This window comes from Battus philenor, unplaced genomic scaffold (genome assembly GCF_028537555.1).
Source record: "Battus philenor isolate CCGP_79_NKW_IND1 unplaced genomic scaffold, ilBatPhil1.0.hap1 SCAF_23, whole genome shotgun sequence".
NCBI classification, from domain to species: domain Eukaryota; kingdom Metazoa; phylum Arthropoda; class Insecta; order Lepidoptera; family Papilionidae; genus Battus; species Battus philenor.
The window spans coordinates 4,114,309-4,140,420 of NW_027181686.1; the positions used below are offsets into that span (position 1 = coordinate 4,114,309).

General features: G+C 33.4%; 1 protein-coding gene across 3 annotated transcripts in view; it reads left to right on the forward strand.

Moving 5' to 3' along the window:
• Positions 1–26,112, forward strand: part of Lim1 (LIM homeobox 1) — an 81,552-nt gene that overhangs the window by 28,979 nt on the left and 26,461 nt on the right. For 2 of the 3 annotated variants that reach the window (XM_068767511.1, XM_068767512.1), the window contains exons 4-5: positions 21,858–22,015; positions 23,117–23,356. In XM_068767511.1, the coding sequence (XP_068623612.1) occupies positions 21,858–22,015; positions 23,117–23,356 (398 nt within the window). The remainder of the gene's footprint in view (positions 1–21,857; positions 22,016–23,116; positions 23,357–26,112) is intronic. The other variant, XM_068767513.1, reaches the window with a different exon arrangement.

Consider the following 26,112-nt stretch of genomic DNA (forward strand, 5'->3'; position numbering starts at 1 on the left):
AAGATTGCGTTTGAAAATAAATGCATTGCTTACGGAAGTTTCAGGTGCAAATCGAATGCGGCGATCACGTATGAAATAAAAAATATAATCGATCAGGAGCGTACCCCGAAGGCAAATTATCGATAATCGAGCGACTAACCAAATAGCCGGTGTCGATGCAAGTTATCGACTATAATCGTTATAATCGCTAGCTCGGCGATTGTTGCCGCTCGCCATTACGGGACGTGCGCGGCGTTTTGAAATGGAACTAATCGTTTTGACCTCCCTTCATCTGACTGTCCTAACATGCACCCTCGTGTAGCGCCTCTATAACAGATCTGTCTAAACTGGTCGGTACCCAATTTTTTTGTGTACGCTTATTATTGAAATTATAATTTATTAGCCGTAATTGTCGGCGACGTATCGAGGGTTAAATTCGGCTTTTAGCGTAATTAGGACGGTTTGACTTTTGGAGAGGTTTATTAGTAATTGCTAGTTGTCGAAACGCCGGCCGCCGTTCCGGTGGACGGGTATCGCGGTTTTTTACGCGTTACTCCATGAGGATAAATATTATCCACTATTAAATTCAAAAATTACCAACAGACAAAGGTTGCCAGTAACGTAATCGTGAAATATAAATATTAAGGACATAATTTTAATTAAATTTCTCGTTTAAATTAAGACTACGAAAAGGAATACTAGCCGCAACGATATCAAACTGTGTAAAAAAACTATTTGCACCGCCCTTACATTTGATTAAAATTCTCAAATTGTTATGAACATATGCCCAAATTATTACTCCAAAATTTTACTAGAAAAATAATAATTGAAATAAATAAATATAAAGAAAAAATTAGAATAGGTTTTAAAAAATTAACATACGTTTTTGTCAATCGATCAAGGTTTTTTTTTAATTTTTAAACTAAGAACTATGCAAAGAATTAATCAAGTCAATTTATCAATGAAATAATTTTCATATAAGATTAATCAAATTTACTATCTCGTTATTAAACTAAATTTCTGAAGTAATAAAACATATAGTCTCATTAGGTTACCAAAAGCTAGACAAAATAAATAAGAAAAGAAAAGTTTCATTCATTTAAATAAATCAAATTCTAATCCGTAGCTGTTTCCATTTTCAAATAATTATTTTTCCTTTTTCGCGCGAGCATTGTGCGCGTGTAAATGGCGTGAAATTGACGGGTGGTCAGTGTTTGCTGACCACTGGCGGCGTACGATATCACCGGTTCAGTGCGAGCTCCGAAAGTTCATTAAACCGCTGTGATGTTGCTGTACTTACTAATTTTACGACTCCGCATAATGGATGCGGTACTTGTTTTCGATACTGGCACAAACATGATTTTTTTTTAAACAAGCACAATTTCTAAATATCATGCATAATTTGTAACGAAATGAAAAAAAATTAAAATACGAATACAATATCAAGATTAAATACTATCTTTATAGGTAATGTAATAAATACCTACAAATGAATTTCATCATCATCACTATTGGACATTGGCGACAATCATAAATTTTCTATAAGAACGGTACGATGCGCCTTGTATGATTTTCCGATGACCATAACATAGCCAATTGTCTACCTTGTGGTTTTCCTAGGGAACGCTTGCCGGTTCACCTTGTCAAATGAAACCCCAGCCGGATCTGTTCTGCACGCTGTGTGAACTTTTCACTACCAATTCAACGCTGGGCAATCACGGTTGCTTTCGTTCGTCTACGGAACACAAATGACACAATTAAATTAAAAATGCCTCAATTTATTTTGATTATTACTTGCTTTGAAAAGTATTTTTTTGTCTCACTAAGCTAACGTTATGGATTCAAATTACGGCTTAAGTAAACTAGTCTCTACGAAAATGTGTTACAAAATCAATAAATAAAAGACAAATAAATGTATCGACAGGTAAAATATGAAATAATTTTGACTAACTCGGTTAATAAAAAAGTAACTTAATTACGCTAATAAATATAGTGTTAAAAGTGCTTGCACCAATCTCATAACATTAGATTTAGATGCAAACCTTTCAGTCGACAGCGCAGGAAATATATATTTCCTTATCTACCCTAACAGGGCCTGTTGGATGATTGAGAGGGTCCGGAGGGAGTTTCGGGAGTCTTACAGATAAAACATGAAACTTATTACTTATATTAAAATTAAATGGAATTTAATAATATTTGTACCGTTTTTACGATTTTTTCGTTTATTTGTGGTTGAGTGAGTGAGTTTTAATTAATCTGCAAAAACGAATGTCAGATTCGGGAACTAAAGCATCATTTGGACGATCATTTTAATTTTGGTTAGGTGAAGAGAGAAGTCTGATTGGTAAAGGTGAACGACAATCCAAGGGATCTCTTTAAATTATCCTCGTAGACTTCCGCGGTCTCTGTCTTTAAAAGGCAATGGACCCGTACAGTGAATCTATGAAACGCTGAGAAATCACATATCACATATCACAATCAGAAATCATTTATTAGATTGCCAGCGAGGTAGAAACATTACTTATAACGGTTTTAATTGTTTGTATTATTAGTCACTCGTCATAATAAGAGTTATATGAAGCTATCGAATATTTAGACGCATTTATGTATAAAGATATGGATTTTTCGCAGTACACAAAGCATTTGTATGAAATAAAAATCCTAGAACGCGAATAGACTATTGAATCGGATAACTGCTTGTGAGCAGATAGAAAACTCTAGAAATAATTCTAATATTTAGGTATTTATGGTATATTTATTGACGTATGGACGTTAAATGCATGGAATGCGGAGAAGTTACACCTCTTGTAACGTTTAAGATAATTCATTGGTTCATTTAGAAGAACTTTTTTCTATTAAGTCTAATTTATATCGCTAGTGTTTTTTTTTTACAATATTTATTTTTCGTTTAAACTAAACGCTGACAGTTGGGAGAGGGTTGCCGCTGTTTGATACGGATCTTTCTTCTCACAGCTGCGAGGCACGACAGCGTTTTATAATTTTTTACAATTTTTCTTACACAATTTTCTCTTATGGGTAAAAACAGCTAAAATTTATACATATTAACAATACAATTTGGAATACTCTATTTAAAAGAACTAGTGCAAGTCATTAAGTTTTATTTGGAATTTTTGGAAAAATTACCGACAGAATTTTGTTGTAGAAGAAAATTGGTAGGCGATTTTTTTAATGCATATATCATATATCAGCCGATTGACGCTCTCTAGGCGCCGCAAAGTATAGGCTTCCCCTGAATGTCTCCAAGATGACCGGTCTTGTGCTGCGTGCATCCATGGATTTTTCTTGCTCATAATTATGTCGTCGATCCATTTAGTGGAGGCCCACCCTCGCCGCGTCTACAGACCCGTGGACTTACTGGCGTCTGTTGCACGAACATGTGCGCCGCCTATTGCGAGTTAAAGTTTACAGTGGTACAAAGTCATGTACCGACTAATCTCGACTAGGTGAGATTAGTATTTTTCTGATATTACTAATTGAAAATCAATGAATTGTTAAATATACTCGTTTCATTTACATTATTTAAATTCAATGAGTTATAATGTATAAAATAATTCTGATTATCCAGTGTAGCTAGACTGGCGCGTGCGAAGGACCAATACTAAGAGCGAGGTCCCTTAAACTGGTCACCCTCTGTCCGGACAGGGACCAATGTCGATTATTCATTGGTCCCAAAGTCATTACCGTCCGTGTAATGAGCGAACGCCGTTTGAATTCAAATCGCTGGACTATGCTACGTTATAACAGCTGATTGGATGCTAATAGGAAAATGATACAATAATTACGCTGGAATTGATGGGTTTTTACTATGTAATATCAGTAAAATGCTAAATATATAATATGAGGGATAATTTATTGTTTGTAGATTAAATTAAATTGAAAAATATATATATATATATATTAGGCTTCTATTACCACTGTAAGCAAAATCGGCATTGATTACCAATGTATGTATGTTTGTTGTACGATGGACCTTAAAGTTTCCGAGTGGAGACAACGAATCGGCAAGTGCAGTGCGGGATGTCCACGCACAAGGTGAACTGACTGACGGTCTTGTTCAAAGTCGTGGATTGAAGGCTGAAGGCCTTGAAGATTGAAGGCCATTTCAACCAGACCTCTTGGAAATCTATATACTTCGCGACCTCGACTTTTTCGTTGCTATAGCTGATAGGAGGCGTACCCACGCCGCATTCTTCTTCGTTCTAATCAATACACATCATAGTTACGTAACTTTTTCTTTCCACAATTGCATAATTCAAAGCCTACAACAGCGGGTCCTAGTTGCAATTAGATAGCACGATTACTTAGACATCCAATGAGTCTTTAGTAGTTTTAAACGAAATATTTCATAGAAAACTGATATCGTGTAGAGGGGATATTCCGTGACCTCCTCAAAGTCTAGACCTCACGTCACTGGTTTTTTTCAGTGTTTTTTTCAGTTTATCAGTGGATAATACAAGAGCCGTTAATTTTATTATTAAACTGTCGACATTCGCAACAAAATGTCTGTTATTCCATGAGCGTTATGCCTGCCCGTTTTCTCGAATTTGCCGTTAAATGGTATTTTGTTTTGTATTTCTTATGCAATGATTTTTTAAAATTCGCTCGAACTAATGGTCCACCCTGTATAAAGCGTTATTTCAATCGAACATGTGGAGGTCATTGATCCCATGTCGTTAAATCGTGAATATCAAACTTCCCAGAAGCGCCATAACTTGACCGCTGAGCCGCAAATGACACGCGATACTCAATCCAACGCTTGTTCACTCAAAATGCCCCATTCATACAAAACATATGCCAACAAACCGACCGTGGCATTATGCAAGTTAACCTTAACACTTTAATAGCCTGAATCGGGAATCGAAGCCGCGACGCCTCATTACACACAGCTTCCTTACCGACCACAAGGCAAACCAAACGCAACCTTGTAACATGAATATTAAGATTCAACTTTCCCTGATCATTTCATTAAGACTTAATTGGTTCACTCATTACATAAACAACGCATGTAATCGAAGTAAATAAATGAAATTAAACTTAGTTACATGCAAACAAGGTTAATAATGCAATGTAATTAAAAAATTTCGAAACGTTCGCAATGAATCGAAAGGTTTCTATTTCTAAGAGCCTTATCAAATTGCAAAGTTTACTGCTTCTTAGGGAGCGCCTGTAAAGGCATGCACTGAAACGATATTTGCACGGACCATTAGACCTACTAGCGGTGTTAGATCCTAACTCAACACTTGAAACTGGATACAACTTTTAGTTAATAATCATTCTATTCTCGGAGTTTCGCTGCGAAATAGAATCAAAAATGAGTAGGTCCGCTAAAGAGCTAATATCACCGTCATAGCTCATAGAATTGTTTGTATTAAGTGCCTGTGGGCAAGGCACATCGCTCTTGTAACCGATAGCCGTTTTGGCTGAAGGGTTCTCGAATCGCGAACACGAGCCCGTAATCGCAGCGCTAGCTAGCCGGTCGATGGCGATCTTTGGTGAAGGTCTACGTCTTGCAATGACCATCCATTGGCTGAAAGAATGAGTGACTCTAGTTATTCTAAAGATCTAATCACATTTTTTCATTAAAGACGAACATTGTTGCTTGTTATTATTTACAATTTTACCGCTTTTGAGGTGGTAGTGTTCAGAAAGTTTTCCAGATACTTATATTCTATAACCTATACAGATAAAAATATTTCATCACCGTTTCAGTCGTAAGCCGTTCGCTATTGGACATAAGCCATCTCCATAGATGTTCGATAGGATTTTTTGTAAACGGCCTGCATCTATTTTTCGATGACTTTGACAAAATCATTTGTACACCTTGTGAAAAGTCGTCTGACTGTGAGAAAAGTGTCTGCTGCGCTTGCCGAACTGATGTCGCCCTTCTGAGCTTTAAGGTCATGGCGGCGATCCGTTCTGTGGCCTATTCACTGCCTCTTCAATTTGCCAATCCGTTGGGCTATGTAGGTTACATTCGCTATTCTAGAGATCTAAATGTTCCTGCCTAACTAATCATAATAATTCTATTTCCAAAAAAATAGAATTATTATGATTAGTTACGGTAGTTTTATATCCTTGCTGTGCTAGATTCTTAAAGAGTCTATGATTCTACATTGTTAGCAGAGTAAAACTACAAAATATATTATACCATTGCATTTATTTATTTATTGAAATAAGAATTATTGTAGGCAAAACCGGACATTTATGGTATAGTCGTAATATTTAGAATCTAGAATTCCGTGCGCATTTGTGGTATATAAAACTTTTGTTTAGAAACCGGGGACGACGTTTATAATTTATGATAGGGCAACTACTGGATTATAACAGTTTTATATGAAAACTTTCGTGAACGAGTGTTTTACTGAATGAATTTTTGTATTGTATTCCGGAAGGAACAGATTCATTATATAGGCTGATGTAAAACTTCTATTTTTTCACAATAATTTTTTTTACTCGTAATCATAATGGCTGTGAAATGTCTTCAGCCTATTGATCATAAGTGCATTGAGTGATTAGATTAAATATGTATTATTTAGAAAATAAAATAAAATATATCAGTTTCTACAATAAAGTTATGATTGTTTTTTTTTTATTAATAAAGATTTGACATAATAATCTATGTATACTTTTAGTCTCTAAATAATATTTTTATGACCTCAAGTTACGTCAAACGAGTTTCATTTCAGCGTTATAATAGCAATATTTTCTGAGTGCGAACGAAATACGCTGTGAAATGCGTCAATTGTTCATTGGCTTCCGATTCTGGCCTCCTTGGGTTTATTGTTTTCAAAACTTTATGGCCACTAAATCACTGTATTCTGCGAACGACTAAACATGCCAGTTTGACAGCTGATGTGATCCTTTTGATGGGGTCCATTTACGTTTAAATCGTTCCGAGAAGAAATCGAACGCTAAAATCACCTAATCATCTCTCAATAGATCTAAACATGTATGTAAATAAATAGGAACAACAAGAACGCCGCCGCCTCGATGCGAAATAAAACAAAAAAGTTATTCAAAAATCGAACGGCGGGAACGAAACATCTATAGACAATAATGGAAAGGAACAAAGAAGTAAAAAAGCGGGAAGAAACCTGTCGACGCCATGTTGTGTGGCACTCGGCCTTCACGCCTCGGCCGCTGAAGATTATCTTTCGAAAAAAGAACCGAACGGGAGGCACTTCCAGTCAATAACAAAAGGTTTACACGCGTGCGCGTTTCACGGTATAAGCGCCTCTACTGCTACTGTCTAAGGATTATAACAGCGTGGATGGCCTTGCACTAATGTTCTTTTGTTTCGGCCGTCTCGGGTGAAAAGAAAGAGCGTCGTCACTGCGCCTGCGCCGTCGCTGATGACCTGTCAATTCAGTCGTGTACGTCGGCTGTTGGGAAAAAAGTGACATTAGAGTTGGCCATCTATTATTTTGACTTTAAGTGGGGAGATGGAGCTGAGATTGATCGTGTTTGGCTCGGCCCTTTTAATTATAGTGCATTCAGGTTTTATGTAAGGTTTCTACTGTTCGGTAGACGTATCATTAAATAGTTTTTACATTAACTCCTATATATGAGATCCTGTTTTATAACTTCAATGTGTCTTTATCTATTTACAGAACCAGATATTATAACAGCGATAACATCTCAAAAAATATGTAATTATATCTGATCTTTAAAATTAAATAGTAATATCAATTGAAAGACGGTACTAAAATTTTTGTATACACAATTCCTTGTAATAAATCAACCGATTTTATTTAAGATAGTTTATCAGTTTGAATTACAAATGGCGAAAGAAAAGATCTGGCATACACATCTTATGCCTCAATCTGCGTAGGATCAGCGTGGAGGATCCTTCCCTCCTTTTCAGAGAAGGCTTTGTTATGAACCCGCAGTGGGAACAATATTTAGCCATAACTTCTTGACAGTTGTATGCTCTTGTCGGAGTAGACCTGATCACGGGGATTGCATACTCTTGTTACAAATTCTCTTTACTTTTCCTCTCTAAGGCATTTTGAACGCATGGGTTTATCTAGCCTGATTCTTCCATCGCAGAATTTTTGCGATCTTCGGAATTTTATTTCTCTGAAACTCTTGCTATAACTTTTTCTTTCATAATTTCACAATTTCATCATAATTTCTACAAGCCTCCTAGTAGAATTACAATAGGACCGATTGGAAATGACTTGTATCCAGCCAAGGTATTTCAAAATTTGAGAATCTCAGGAAAACGTTGCTTGATCTTGACGCCACAAAGAATTGAGATTAGTGCGTTATGTACGATATCTTCAAAATTTTTCTTCATCATCACATTTCTAAAGCATCTATTTACTTTGATTCTTTCTCATCCAATCACCATCATCAAGGAACGATATATACTAGAAACACTAAACAAAGATCTAATCTATAAAACCGGGGAGTTTTTATACAAGCCATCTAAATTACCTGAGCTATTTCGCCGTTGATTTGAACCTGACTGGATGTGTTCAATTAGGCACGGTGTGTGTTGCGCGTGCGCCGGTTTCTTATCTCATTGTGCGATTTCGCATGCCCATATATAGTAGTCGAGTCGCCTCCTATACACATTGATCATAATCATAAATCATTCAATATATTCTTTATTTTATGAATTACAAAGATATTAGTTTACAAGGGAGTATTTAGATTGATTGTGTTTTAGGTCTAAAAGCTTCAATGAGCTATTTACTGATAAATCAAAATTCCCTTGCTTCGCAGGCGGTTCGGCAATCCTAGTGTGGTAATATGTTACGCAGAGAACGTTGCCCATCCTCTGGAATTTTGTTTATGAGCAGTGGCAATCCTATATAATTAATGCAAAAAGGGTTTATATAAGGTTGAATCTCGGGAATCGCGAATCTCAGTCCTTATTTCTGGGCTACAACTGCTCACACATCAAAGTTAGATGTGCTATTAATTATGATGAATTATGGATAATGCCTTTCTACTGATCATCAAATATTAAACAAGTGCTAGCTCTATGAAAGACAGCCCTGAAATACGGCGGGTACCCAACTTGAAAGTCTCAAGCTTTGCGTATAAATAAAAATTCTTTGTAACTTATTAAAAAAATGAAGTTGTTATCGGCGCGTTAATAACGAAGGCAATCAATGCCTTGCAAGGCAAACTCAACCCGTCCACCATTAGCGTCAGCCATATCATTATGTGACAACTTGTTCGGCCATGTTTTATTTATTCTGCGATTACGCGCGGATCTGTTTTTGTTTTCATTTACTACAGCAGTTGTTTATGATCTTGATGCCTGCGCACATTTGTCTATACCATAATCTAGGTCTAGACTAGTCTAGGCCATAATATTTTTTCACTTGATTTGACGCTTTAAATGTTTTGTAAAGTTCAAGAGAAATAATTTCAGATTCTCATAATTTTAAAACAACTTTATGGATTTCATTCATATTTCAATTTTTTTTACATATTTTCCCTTAGAACAACTATCAGTTGATATATTTGTAATATCCATAGAAAGATCATTATAATACTAGTTAAGTGTTTGTGACATCTATCGTTAAATTCCACGTTTTACACGTGGTTAATACTATCGCCTGTTCACGTGTGAAAAAAGCATCAACGCAATTTATTGATGCACTTGAAAATATAATTAATAATATTGTATTTATGAAGTAACTTTTTAATGCATTAATGTTTGTTTATTATTCATAAATAAGACACAACTTCGGTCGATCACAACATGTAATTTTTCGTAAACTTTTTAAATATTTTATTCTTTCGTTTTTCAACTCGATCTCATTTATAAATAATTTTAATTATTAATCTATATTTTGTATTAAATGATTTTATTTAACTGCCAACCGTAAATGACGGCTGTTGAGGTCGAAAGGTTCTCGAGTCATCCCAAGCCGTCACATAGTCAAAGTCGAGGGAAACTCTAGATGCGGGCAGCGTGATACCGGTCATTGTGGGAATATTTAAAGTGGACCTATGCCTTCCAGTGGACGTCTATCTACTGACCTGATGATGATATGATTTCATTTTAATTTAATTTACAATCCTGTCGATATATTTTAAATATTGTAGTGTTCACTAATTATTGAACTATATCATTTATTAGTGGAAACTTTATTACATTTTATATATAAGTCTTGTCTTTTCTTATTATTTTCAGTCGCATAAATAAAAAAAAGTATAATACAGTCAAAGGTAAAAGATATAGAAAGAAATAAAATGAAGCCACCGCAAGCAATACGCAGGCGCAATCACGGAGGGTCACGATCTGCGGTCACGTAGCTCCCTCTGCGCATTATATTATTTACTCCTTACTTTCTACGTTACTTCGGATTAAAGCATCCCATTACAGTACCAAATGAAATCAAGAAACAATCATACTCAAATTACACCTATATTTTTCGAAACTTCTGGTGAAAGAAATAAGAAAAAAAACCTAATAACCTATGAAAATAGAAATTAGCATCTTTAGCTGAAAGTTGTTTCATTTTTACTGCGAAAAATAGCTAAACTAATATTAAATTATTGACGGAGATTGAAATTGGCCTAAGCATATGAAACGAGGTATGTCCATATGGAAACAAGATACATAAATTACGTAATATCTATAAATACAAATAAAATTGGAGTATCTGTATGTAATATTAAAATAACCGCTTTTTACTACACGCACATGAACATATATACGGTACATATACCAAAACTATTATTTATAATTTTTGTCCGTCTATCTGTTTGTTCCGGCTAATCTCTGAAATGTGTGTACCAGTTTTGAGGGTACTTATATGGGAAGGTAACTGATATAATAAAGGATAATTAGGGTTACTTTTATTTCAGAAAAATTCTTAAACAAAAAAAAAATAACTAAATACTTTTTTTGTTAAATTCCAAGTGGACGGAATAGCAGGCACAGTTATTTAAAAATAAATATATTACTGTTTATGTTATAAATATAAATGCATATCATATTTAATAATAGTGTCGCACGATTTGTTGCAATAGCTGCTATTTTTACGTACGCAAACACTGATAATAAAGCTAACTTTCATATTTTATTTTAGTTACATTTTAGCATTCTCGTAAGTTATGTGAATGTTATATTTTAAACATCATTTCTAGATTAAATCGTTAAATTTATTAATTAATAAATAATACATATTATTTTATTATTATTATATTATCTTTGCAAACGATCGTTACTATATTATACTTGGATATAACAATATCAATTTTGTAGCTCTATGCTATAATTGTTAAAGATTAGCGAACAGTAGCAAACGCAGTACAATGTATGACGAATCGCAGAAAGCAACACATGCTATTATTTCTAAAAAAATAACGTTATTAGCTATAACTGCTAAGCGATCGGTTACAGCGAGCCTGTTCATAGAACACACAGCAGCCTCGTTACGGGGTCATAGAATTCGCTGCGGCGCATAAAAAAATAATTTAACGCTGATTCTTCACAGCTATCTGATGGATTGCCCACTAATTTGTCCAAGCGCTGCACATACCTTTGTGTTGGATCTAGCTTGGTGCTCCTAATGATGGGATCTGACGCTGACATATTGTTACCGTTCGAATGTACCATACGCTATTTATTATCTTCCCTTTGTTTATTTTGGACAACGGAATTAAGGAGCTCGCGGGTCGTTTGTCGTGACCCGTACTTTATCATTTCTCTGCTCATTGAAAGTAATGGGATCCGTTACTTTTTTTTTAATAAATAAAACAATATAGTTGATTGCGATGATTGCCAGTGAGTGTGTACATTCTTCGTGTATACATTATTGATTTTTTGGGCGATTGGTCTTGTGTATGTCTACACGATTAAGCAATGTAGCAATTTTTGCTGATAGATTTATTTTATCAATATTTTCATAGGTATTTATTTTAAATATAGATAAATGTTATATGTGTGTGTATTGTATTTTTATAATTTAGGTATAATACATATCAATATACTTACAGTGTACTTACTGTAGTCACATAAGGTTCTTCTCAGAGTGACGTTGAGGGCCGTAATCCTCTCGATGTTTTTTCATTAATTATTTATGAGTTGTGGCGTTGTCTTACAATCAACCTATGTGTCGTCTGTCGAAAACCGCAGTTATTCTTTTGCTCAAAATGCATTTGCAGATTCCGCAGATGAATCTAGAATAAATTTGTAATGCGTTAATTTCATCTTAAAAAGCTTAAAATATCAGCAAAGGCTTGAATATACGCAAATAAAGGTTTTAAATCATATCTTTCCTTTAAATTCTTCTTCTTTTCTTATTTTAAATTAATTGAATATTATTAATTAAAACTTGTATAGCATTTAAGGGTTTTTAGATCATTACAGGTTGTGGAAATTGGTTTGATGTCTTATATACAGGATTTGTATAATAGTGTATATGTATGTACATCAAACATTGTTAAATTTAATTTTGAAAGAGCAATTCTTTAGTTTCTCGCCGGTTCTTCTCAGCTGATCAATACTCCGGTGATAGCTAATTACTTATAATGTTAAAATAATTGACGATTCTTTACGAATGAGTGCCTGTAACTGTCGATTTTGAATTAGAATTGATTGTAGATTTAGACAGACAACTACAAAAATGTCCTAAAATCACGAACAACTTAAAATATAAAATGCTATTATTTTATTATTACTACTTCATCAGCATCCTTTCAGCCGCAGGATGTCCGCAGCAGGACCTTGATTTCCTCCATAATAGTACTAATTTGAGTATTAATAACTCAAATTTAATAATGCGTTTTGTTAAATACTATTTAAGAATTACACTACTGATTTCTTATGTCATATAATTTAGACGATTTTGTGATATCGGTGTATATTTTAAGTTGTGATAGAAATAAATAGCAAAAAAAGCGTTATAGGGAGATTAAAAAAGAAACTTTTTTTCATTCGTTGTCTGTCCACAACGGGGCGCGAATGAAACCATGTGGAAAGCACAACTCACGGCGAGCGACTACCTCCTGCCGCTACCCCGGAGATTCGGCTACCTTTGTTGTTATATTGTTGCGTCATCGACAATATGTCAGGAACCATAGATAATTATACTAAGCATAAAGTCAAATTTAATTCAAAGTTTAGTCAATTCTACGTGTTCAATAATATATGTGGTATTTTTATTCAATTGGATTTACCAATTAGACGAGTGTTTTGTTCTGAAACGTTGCTGGAGTTTCTATCGGTTTTTTTTCTTTTAATGCTATTCGAACAAGTAGTAATGTTAGTGTAAGAAGTTCAACTAATATTTCAATTATTATAAAATAGCAACCGATTGCACAGAAATTTTGTATTCTCGAGCATTTTGTTTTCTCGAATACTTATTCGAGAGCAAATTGGAATTCTTTATGCGTTTCGTATGACAGGTTATTAGGTTAGTTCTCAAGCCGCCGGGTTTGCATTTGCTAAGCATTTGTCGATATTATAAAAGAAAAACCCAATCCTCTTTCTGGTTGTTGTCTAAGTTGTCGTGTTAAAAGTAAAAGCACATATTACTGCGTTACATTAGAATCAATCTGCACAAATTAAAAGAATAATCCACACAACTATGGTTACTATTTTTTTAACGATCTTTATTAGTATACTCGTATGTAACATATGACTGTATTAACATTTATTTTTGTCTCAGAGATCAAAAGCTTATTATGCAAAATTTAAAATTTGTTAGGTAATCAGAATAAAGGACATTTAGCCGCCACCACTGAATAAAATGACAATCACCAATATCAATTTTATCGGTTTTTATATATATACAAGTTCCAATACACCTTGTCAATTTTTTCTATAAATTTCTGCCTGAAATGGCGGAAAAGAAAAGTTATCTTTTTTTTTCTCAACAAGCAAACAAGAACAAAAAGGTTATAACATGTAAGTAAAAACTCTTTTTCGAAATGCAAAGAATAGATACAATTATTTTTCAAATTATACAAAGATTATAATTTTAAGTGTAACAATTTTTGAGATATAACCAATATTTAGTTTTTCCGTCTTTTCTGAAATCCTTATTATTTTATTCAGCCGGAGCGGCGATATGTTAATTTTAGGATGGATTTGTAATAAGTCGCAATATTTGCGTATTCAATGTGAATATTTTTGCCGAAGTTGTACATAGATAAGAAATATAAGTTTTCCGTGTATTCTTATTTAGTAAAATCATCGGGGAATGAAATCTATATGTCTCTTCTATAGCTATAAAGTAAACGCAATTGAGATCGATCATTTTATGTAGTGTAGCAAAATTTTTTATTATAAAGAACATTATGGTTTGAACGTGTAATAATCATTCAATAATACAACCCATTAATAAATAGAAAAAGGATTGCTTATGTCTAACGTTTTGTTAAAATTTGTGACGTTAAATACAATTTGTCACACGCATATGTTCCTTTTACGTTAATAAATTGTGATAATTCACCTCAACTGGGATAAATTAAATTCTACAATAAAGAAGAGTTATTTATAGACAAGAAATTTTGCCGTAATTTGATATTTTCGAAATACTAGGGTAGCTATTTACTAAATATGAAATTACTAGTATAATTGCAACGAGTCAACATACATGTATACATTATCCTTAACCAACGGTATCTAGCGTTCGCTTCGGAGTAAGCATGTTAAGCACTCAACGGAATTTAATTCGAACCGCGGCATGCGACAAATTCCATGCAAATTGATATAGCCGCGGTTTCGGCACAAAAAAGTACCCTTGAAAAATGTTCACAAAGGCCCAGATTTCCCACAGTGACGTTTCAGCGTCTCGGTCATACCAATATGAGTTGTACCTATATCGCTTGTACCTATACCGCTTGTACCTATACAGGCATGCACGCGTCCGCACGCACGCTCCCGGCGCAACGTCGATAAAAGAGGGCGTGGACCTTGCCGTACGGACCGCCAATCGTAGCCCTGCGTCCCACGTGTGCGTACACCACCCTTCCGTGTGTGTCGGTCGACGCGTGTGTGCGTACAACGCGTCCGTGTGCGCCGTGGGCGTGGGCCCCGCGCCGGCTACCGGCTCCACAAAGAGTTCCCATATCTTTTATGTTCTTAGATCCTTATCTCGCGGTTTCTTATTTTACATTTAAGATGGTGGCCGAATTAACGGTCGGACCCATAAACACGCTATAACAAACTTTAATGTGCCTGTAACACAAAATATCCTGTGATTTTTATTGCTCACACAGCACTAATACGCTCTTATAGATCCGCCGATAGACGTCTGTTAAGGTTTTGGCATGTTGAATGGATTATCAATCGATATTATGTCGGAAAACAAAATCCAATATCTTTATAAATAAAAGTAAATTTAAATGAAAAATGCGTTCGATACCTACAATTCCATTTATCATTTATCGTCGCAAATATGTAACGTTCAAGTTATGAACAAGGAATATATATTTATTTCTTTGCGATTATTTGTAGCATACAAAATCGAATATAATTAAGGCACGATTTAAATAATAAAGTAATTAAAATTGTAATGTAGGGAATCCATGGAAATAATTTACGAATGTCAAAGAAAATGAATGTTTCGCGTTCAAAACTCAGCGACAATAAAAGGCTGTTTTGCCGCCAAAATTCGATTAGGGCCGTGGAGTGGGACAAAGGAAGTCGTTTATTTGGGGGGCGGTTTTAAATTGATTTCAGGAGGGGGCCGTGCGTCTAGTTGACGGTTCAGGGGACGCTGTTTACGCGGATGTATTCTCTGAAAACTCGGGGTTTCGGATAATATTTTTAATTTCAATTGACTCCTAGGAATTCTAAGCAATTTAAGTGGCCATACTCGGTATTTCTCTACTAGATTGAATCAAGAATAAACAAACTATTAGTAGATGAATGAAAATTACCGACATATGGTGATTGATCACTGACCCGCAAACGCAGTAACGTCCACCCACATAGTGGACACTCACAGTCTTATTGTTAGTCGAGTAATAGATATTCTACGGTTGAAACGAATATGATGACGAAAATCGAATTTCGAGAACTTAAGGCTTTCAAATCGATTTGACGAGTCGCCTGAGGAGAATATGTGTCTTTTATAGTTTTTTTACAAAAACTACTTGTCGTTCGTAGTTACCGATAAAACGGCTTATTCGTGTTATCACTTCGCAGGTACGCAATCTGGGCACTTATTCCGATCACTGATAATAATAGCTGATTATTATTCATCGATAGCTTGTTTCACTTGTAAAACAGGGTGCTACCCACAAAATATCTGTATCGCTTTCGCTCCGTACTCGATCGCTCTCCGAAGCCCTAAAGTAAACAGTGGAAGCACCGTAGAAGTGTGTGCAAAGCGCAAAACAGAGGGCGAGTGAGTGCTCTTCATGCCCGGACGTTTTACCCTCGAGTGTTTGCCCGGGCGTTAGGTCGCTCAAGGCCCGTACACTTCCCCTCTATCGTAAGACAATTACCTTCAAACCGAAATTCACACGATTATTTTCTACTTACAGAATTATTTATTTATTTTATTTTACAATTTTAGAAAAATGTACAGACTAATTATAAATAATTGGTGAAACGACGATGTAGTTACCTATAGAAAAGTCGCTAGATGTCGGCAGAGTAAGACCGGTGATCGTAGCCATTTTTAGGGGTGGCCTATGTGCAGTGAACGTCTATCAGCTGATATGATGATAGTACCAATGACGCGAGTTGATAACGAGATGAATAAATAAATAAATATACATAAAACATCGTTGTAAATTCCTGTCGTCACTTTCACGTCAATTGGTCTCGGCTTTTTACAGTCTTACGGTCTTTCTACCTGTAATGATTACATGAGATATTTCGTTTTTAAAAATATTATTCTTATACTTCCATGTTAAGTTCGTAATATGTAGTGTCTTCACGATCTTGACGCATTCTACTCGTAATTACAATTCTCTTCGTAACATTGTCTTATTTTTTAAAACTAGAGTCAAAATGATTGCAAAGGGTGTTTTTTGATCTTTTTTTAGCTTTTGAAGAATAGAGAAGGTAGTAGTGAGTTAAATGTCTGCAATAATCTCGCCCGGCACCACATTTCTATGACAATGCATTTATGGTCTCTCTTTATTTAATAAAAAACGGACCTAAACTAATTACCGTTAAATCATCAACATTATAACCATTTTAACCGCAGGAAGTCCACAGCTGCGAATACACCTTTCCTTAGATTTACAATCACGTTGATTTGAAACTGCCTACAATCAGCGCTTTTACAATGTAGATAGCCTTATGTTGTGTTCTCCTTGGAACTGGATGTTTATACCGAGTTTTTAGGATCGATGTCTCCAAAAATTTAAAGCCCCATCGGCTACCTGTTCTGTGGGACATGCTATAGTTTAGTAAAGAAAAATGTAACTTTAATTTTTATTCAAAATTATAATATATATAAGTTGCGTCGATCGTTGATCTGAATAAATTCGATTAATTTTGAATGTACACAAAAATAAAAGTAACGAAAAATATCGGCTTTACTACGGTAGCCTTAAACGTTTTCACACGGCTTGAAATGACACCCGCGTTACAATTATCATAATAACCTCAGCAAACTGATTTAATTTTTCCGTAATACCGCAAAGCTTGAAAAAGTTTGTTATTAAATTATTAAAAAAAAAAGAAAGACCGTCGTCCAAGCTTGTAAATTTAGTTAACTTTTATGAATATAACTTCATAAAAATCGACACCAAAGAAAAGTACTTACAGTGGTTTTTGAACAAAAAAATTTCCACCTTATTATTAACCACATATATTATAAAAGAAGACACTATAGGTATAACTAATTTAACATGTATTCGTGTTATGAAATTGTTATTTATCCCTATCACTCACCTTAGTTACATTAGAAAGCTGTGTTCACATTTACCAGTTGTAGTAAGCGTTTTAAAAATAAATATCTAAACTAATATACGATTATTAGTTTATAAACACCATTAGATTATAACCTTTGTGCTGTTAGGGTAGTGTTTTGTTTTGCTAACTATACTAGCGTCAAGAAGTCAGTCAGCAATTTCAAGGTTCTCTCGGCAGTTGCTTTGAACTTATAATGAACTTTCCCCGGATCCCCAGCAATGACTTGCAGTATTTCTTGTGAACGCAAGAGGGCGGATCGGGAAAGTTACGGGATTAATAAGTCATGTTTTCTTGGTAGCGCGATGTTGTGATACTATTTCTTATTTTAGATTTGTTTAGCTAATGTTGTTTATACAATCATAAAGTGTTACTTATTACCTTTTTTATTTTTAATGGCTATATTCGATTAGCGCTGGAAGCTGTTAGCAGTTTTAGCTTTTACAGCTTCTTCGGACTGCGGGCTCGCGAATCAGAAATCCGCAAGCTATTAATAAAAAAAAACCAACGTCAGATGCATCGCTTGACGTATTTTATTGAATAATTGTCATACACTCAGAGAAAGGTGTGACATTTTCAATGATGTATTTTAAAACCTTTTTTAAAAAACAAATGAGGTGTTTGTATTAAAAATTTATAAAAGACGTGCTTTCTCAAAAAGACACTATTCAACTGGCAGTGACATGCTGCAACGAAACACAGTCTTCATCACTATCATTGTTTTAGCCGAATGGTGTAGACTGTTGGCACAAGCCTCCCACGTAGATTTTCTTCTTTTGGAAACGGCCGGAACCGGAATCATTAATAAGTCCGCGTGTTCTGATTATGTGTGTATATGTCCTACACTACGTTTCCTCTAGAAAATCCTCTACAATAAATACTAAAATGTTTATATCAAAAACTAAATTAATTAGCAAATTATAAAATACTTGTGTCAAAAGACACCGTACTTTTTTACCTATATTTGATTGCTTATTTTCATCTAGAACAGAACAGATAAATTGATAAACACGTGTGTGTATGTAATCTTGTGTGCGCACACAAACGAGTGTGTGTGCGCACACAAGATTACATCATCTGAAATAACGGTTAAGCAATAAGAGTGAATTTAAGGAGTATATTGAAAGGGCCGGGGGGCGCGGGGTACGACAGACGCCTGGGGCAGCATCAGGGCGTGTAGGCGAGTGCTAACATCTGTCAGGGGTGAGATCAAGCTATCCGCAACGCGCTCGTTTAGACCGTAAAATTAAATTAAAATCAGTATTAAATATGAACCTATATGCTTATAATAATCACATTTCTGAAATACATAGGCGTAGAGAATTTATGCCCATTACAGCATGTTTATTTTTTTTACGATAATTATTTTTTTGGATATAAATAAATACATCATGTAAAACATATTACAAAATATTTAAACAATATACCTATGAAATAAATGCATATATATATATATATATATATATATATATATATATATATATATATATATATGGTTAATGCTATGTATACATAAACTTTTACAAAGCATTAACCATGGACAACATAATTAATTAACAACCTTTTATATATTTATATTTGTATAAAAAAGAATTATTACACTTTTATATAAAATATGCTCTTATAAATTCAATACTTTCTCTTGTGTATCATAATGTATATGTATGTACAGTATAGTTGGTAAGAAGTGTAAAATGAATGTATTGCTTATTTGTCAATAAAAAGCTTTAAAGTATATTTACAATTAACCTGTTTAAAGTGATCACTGTGAAATATGTTACATTAATTTACTTTTATACTAGAATGCGATAGATTAATACCTTTTGGCAGGACGACATCTACATGGAGAAATAGTAATCAATAATTAATTTGAATACATAGTAATTTTAATTTTATGTATGGTATCCTTCTACATTATTACGTTATTTATTATTTATAAAACCATTGATTTTTGGATAGAGTGTATAATGTATTAATAGACAGCAATTGAAGCTATACATTGCAAGCTTTATATATCTTACACCTATAACCAAAAACTGTATTTTTCATTGTCAGTGTCATTTTATGAGTTAATACTTATTAAAAAATCTCCAAATAGAAAATTTATAGCATCTATGTAAAATAAATAGTTTTTTGCCTTCTATAACGTTATTACAATCATAACTGATTATGCAATTGGTTGAAGAGCATTCAAGTAACCTCTTGGGTTACTCTACGCAAATAATTCATGCCGCCTACCCCAATGTTTATTCCGTAATGTTGAAATGGTTCATTTGACCCCTACTTTTTGTTTTTAGCCATAAAAAAATATATTCTAATATTCTCATTGTGGTTTCCGCAACTAAGCGATAATGCGCTTATTTTGTTTCATGATATCTCATAATATATATAATATACAATTTATTTAAATGTTTTCTACTTTCTTATACATGTGATTAAAAAATACAAAATAATATTATCAAGGAAATTATATATTTTGTAGTTATTTTGACTATACAAATTGTTTTATCTGAGACTGCCGTAAGAGACATCGGTATATGGAAATAAAATCAATTCGCAACGATAAAAAGAGTTCGCTTTTATTCGAAAATACTGAGTAGGGGACTCACTACCCCATATCAACCATAAGTAATTGTTTTTGCGGCTAATTCTTTCTCTTTCAATTCTTTTGGGGGAGTCGCTTTCTAAAATTGCATTTTTATTGCGTTAAGCGTTCGAAGGGTCCAAGCTATTGCTTTTTGATAAGTTAATTTTAGAAGAGATGCACTGAATGAGAACTAGAATGAGATGAGTTGCACTAATATAGATAAAATATAATAAATTTTTGCTGGAGTTTTAAATATACTTTATAAAATTAGTAAGTTTTGTGAGCAACGTTTTGTTGTGTACGGTTTTACAACACACTCTCATTTAGTGTATCTATATTGTAATAAATTTAGGAAGTTCATTAAACAAATACTTTTTAAAAATTATTACACTGTGAAGGATTTTTAAGTGATAGTAGAGTTTGAGAGTTAAAAGCTATATTATATTATTGCTATTTAACTAGTGTATTTAGAATATTGTAAAAGTAAAAACAAAAAAAATTGAGTCCGTACTTGTGACTTTTTTCAGATAAGGACGCGTATTGATCACTCGTAGCATTAAATTGAAAAATGCCTTGTAGGGGAATTCAATTTGATTTTAATATCTGCTTCAAACGAGTTTCGTCTCATGGTGTACACGAGTGATAACTTTAAATGTTATTATGTGGATAAAAATTTCAATTTATTATTGGCGAGTTATGAGAAAATAGAAAAATTATCATATAGTTCCAATCCAGTAAAAGTAATACGTACCAGGGCTAAAACTTCTTAGGGAACCCTTTTAAGTTTAGTTACGCAAAAACAAGGTTTAGAAAACTTACCCCGTCAAAATGGAGAATTCTGTAAATTTTAATACAGAAATAGTGTATCATAAAAATTACGAAAATTATTTTAATCTTCAATTTAAACTTTTTAATGATTTTTTGATGTCATCTACAAGGTGGATAAGGCGATCTTGTTGGTTATTGCAATAAGCAGGATGCTGGTTGCTTTCAACCAGTCTTAACAGAAATCTACGGGAGAGGATTTTCAACAACAGTAGGTGTTTTACGTCTGAAATAATGATGATGATTTTATGGTTTGAAACTTACCTTTTTAGAAGTGCCTTGTGACTGGAGAAAATATATGTACCATCTACCTAAGAAACCTAAAAAATCTAACATCTCTTAGTTAAAAATAATATATATGTTAATGATAAGTTTATGGCGTCCCCAAGCTCTGAAATTAATAATGATATTTTCACTAAGTGCATTGATAGCTCTACAATCTGTGAAAAATTTAAATGCAAGACGACAAAAAAAATTAAAAGTTTAGACCAATTATAACTGCGAACGAGATTTTTTTTAACGCAGGAGTCATAAAACAAAAAATGCTTATTGCCTATCTAGTAAGGGTTTGTTTCTTATTAAATTTCTCTTCCACAGCAGATTCGCTGCTAGGCTCAGGGTCTGATGAAGAAGAAGAAGATGAATCGAGAGCTGCGAACAACTCGAGCAGTCCAGCGCATGCGCCGCATCCCGCGTTGCATTCAGACCTATCCCACAATGGAGACACAAAGCCCCACGAAGATTCTGAAGACCAAGTGAGTTGAAACTTAAATGTTTTTAATATAATTAGAATTTCATGCGCAGTTACATCCATATTGATATATTGATTGTGATTTACAAATTGCAAATTATTTACGCAGTTAGTTGTATTTACTGGTCAAAGTTAATAAAGTATAAACAAAATCGCTGTACCATCTTAAGAATTACCGTATAAAGTTAGTATTGAAGTGTAAGAACACAATGTCTTGATAAAAATCACAAGATCATAATCACAGGAGTACAATTAAAAAATAATTTGTTTAGTTGTAAATGTTTTTATTTTCTTGTGCAGCAATGAGTGCTCAGCGGTAGAGGACTAAGACTACCGATCGGGTTCAATTCCCGGGATACAAAAATATATAAATTACACTTTGTGCATTAATAATATAGGATTGCCACTGCTCACAAACAAGTTGACAGAAGCTGGACAGCAGCATGTTCGCGTACCATAATACCATACTATAACCCCCCCATAGATATCGTTGTGGAGGCCTATGCTGTACATTGGGCGTCTATGGGCTGAAATTACTATACATCACGTAAAATATTTAAGATATGTTAATCAGTGGATCATGCGTTGATACCTTCAGTAATATATTTATTTAGGTTTCCCATTATCGCTTACTGACGTTTATCTTAATGTCTAAATTTTCAATTAGGGGTTGTGATATAATAAATTAATAACCAATTAAACTTAATTATTTTTTTCTGACATACATTTCTTCAATTCCTAGTTTCAATTATTTTTATTATTAAAAACGCGTCGCGTGTGTTGCGTGCGTTGTATATATTGGTTACAAACTTTCTTTTGTTTAAAATTTACTTCATAACTCTTTCTTTACATTTACCGTCAGTTATATGTCATTATTACTTTATAACGAATTTTTGTATAGCTTTCTACAAGTATACTATACTTAACGTAACGTAACTTTCTACAAGTATAGTATACTCATTTGAGAAATTGGAATTATAATCAAACATAAATATGTTTGATTACAATTTAAATTCTTGACTGTTATATTGGCGTATACTAGGATATTAAAATTTGACCACCGAGAGTCACAGATCGAACCATCTGACCACATTGTCGCATTCAGGTTTATGTGCTCCTCTCCCAGGGTTCGTTGGACGGGGACCCTGAGACCAGAGACTCGCAAGCCGAGAACAAGTCTCCCGATGACGGCAACGGTGGCTCCAAACGGCGGGGTCCAAGAACGACTATAAAAGCAAAGCAGTTAGAGATACTGAAATCAGCTTTCTCTCAAACTCCGAAACCTACACGGCATATACGGGAGCAGCTTGCAAAGGAGACAGGACTCCCCATGAGGGTTATACAGGTTAGTAAAAACTAAAAGTAGAAATAGAAATAGAAAAATGCTTTATTCAAAAAATCTTTTAAACATAGTTGAACAGTTTACATAAATAATATTAACGATTGAATAAAATAAACGGACAGTTATAAGCTATATCTTTATTATAAGGAGATTATTTATTGGTAATACAATATTTAGTATTGTGTCTTCTTAGTGTCAAAAGGAGCATTCATCGGAGCATCTATGGTGGCGCTACCGAAATTTAATGGTTTGCTATCTTGTTGTCTCTTTCGACGTCGATAGCCCTGCGGGCTGTTACAGCTTCTTCGAAAGTAACTTTGAATAATATATTGAAAATACGGACTTTGAATGAGCTTTAAACAGAATTCGATTATTTATATTGTTTTCCTCCTAATTGAATATGAATTGAGAAGAGCACATACTAACTTTGTCCGGTTTTTGTTATTTTTTTATTATTAGGATCGATGTTCCAAAGGCATTTTCGTCCGTTCCTTTGTTTTACATTTACGTATATTATTTCCGAATTTTTGTTATATTATTGCATGTTACAATGTTTAAGTAAAAAAGTCTTTTAATATATCTTAACGACGCCATAACGATGTCCAGTTTTTAAGATTACGTTTCATGCGACTACTTCTTCATTCCTACTCGTTATATGGTTTTCTGTGATTAATTATATTATTTATAATAACATTTAATTCATCCAATCCTAAAATATAGTAGGATGTACCGGCCCGTGCCGAGGTTTCTAAAGTCCTTGAGCTTTATTACTTATAAAAGAGGTTTAAGCTAAATGCCATCTGCGCCCTGGCCCTTTGAAATGCACATACGCAGCATTGTAGTCAAGTAACAAAAAAAATTATTACCATTTTATTATAACAAAAATCTAAACAAATTTATAAACTATTATTAATATTAACGTCGAAGCTTGCCGTTTATGAGGTTTGCCAAAAAGTTTATTTGTAAAAGAGTACACACTTGACACACTACCATTCAATTTTGACAAAATACATTGCACATTTACGTCTTTATTTTTAAGCATTAAAAGCAGAGAAAAATAAGAAAAACTTTAACAGATAAAACAGTTTTCCTCTTATGTATTTATCTATATACAAAAAATCATCACCACAAAACAGTGTGATAATTTCTGTTAGCGTAATTTTATTGCGTCAAAATTGATTTACTGGCGATAATAACAACAAGGTGTGTACTTAACAGAAGTTACCAAAAAAATCAAGTTATTTTTCCTCAAGGTCTGTTTGGCTAATAGACAATTTATTGAAGTACAATTTTTTAAGTATTAAATGTCGCCTATGAGATATATGCCATCGAAAAGACTTTTAAGAACTTAATAAGTAAATGTTTTCGCAAATTGCAAGTGACATATTTATCGTGATCATTATAGACAATTTATTTCCAAAATGAAATAGAAATTTTTAATGTTTTGTTATTTAGGACGATAAATTATCGTTATTTCATTTCATTTCTAGCGAAATAATTTATAAATTCGTTTAACATTAAATGTTAAAACACTCTTGCTAAGTGAAAAAATAAAATAGTGTTAATAGCATTACGTAATATGAAATTAGAATAAAACTTTTTAAATATGTTTTTTCTTATTTTAAATGTTATTTACAGACAAAATTCTAAACTGATTTAGAAAGTAGGTAGTCCAGAGATTCTAATATTTCATAGATAATCCGTATCCGATCGCCTGGGCCGTAAATATTAGGACTTGCTGTAAAAACATTAAGCAGAGCAAAAGACTGAATTCACCGCAAACTTTACAATTTAAAACAGTTTTTTTTTACATTAAACAATTTGTTAATATTTGTATGTTAACATACATAATTTTTTTCGTGGAAATTTCCTTTCTTTTATAGAAGTAATATTTTGAAATGTATCGAATTTGTTTTTTCGATTCCCACAATTTGATTGATAAAAAAAACGAATTTTAAATATCTCAAAATATAATTTTTCTATTCTTTTTCTTAATGTAACCTTTTTAATGTCATCAAAACCAGCCAGATAAAAACTACTTTTCTTAACAGACTTTTTTCCCCGACATGTTATTTAGACAAAAAAGCAATGTTTTAATTTTGCAAGAATGGTAATAAATTCGACTTGATTTTTTTAAATTATGTTCGTTCCTAGCAGTCCCCGGTAAGTATCGATCAATTCTCACCAAGAAAGTCTCCGTAATAAAACTTATATTAAATAAACCAATATGTATAAATTTGTTACGTTCAAAGAAAATATTTCAAAATTATAAAACGACAACAATATAATCTACTTATAATTCCAGCGTTAAATTGTTTGCAGCAAAACTTCCAATTCATCACACGTTATAAGGCATTCGCGCGGTAACCGTAACAAATTGTCAATACTCCATCATGGCGTCCCAATCGTTCGCAAATTGAATAACGCGCGCTTTCGTCCGGGAACGCTGTTGACATGACAAATAATCTAATTAACGGGCGCATGGCAACTTCGAATACGCTATAGTACGTTGTTACTGATGGATATTACATTTTTTTATTTAGAGTTATAGGTTTCTACTTTAAAAGGTTGAATATCATTGACAGCAAATGTCACAAATGCGAATGTACTGTCTGTCAATTAATGTTATTAAAACGTAATAATGTAATAATAAAAAAAAGTACAAAACAAAGAAAAGGTAATCTTAAGTAATATAATGTATAACTTACTTAAAAATAAATATTTTCAGATAAAAATTAAATTTACTACATATTAAAATT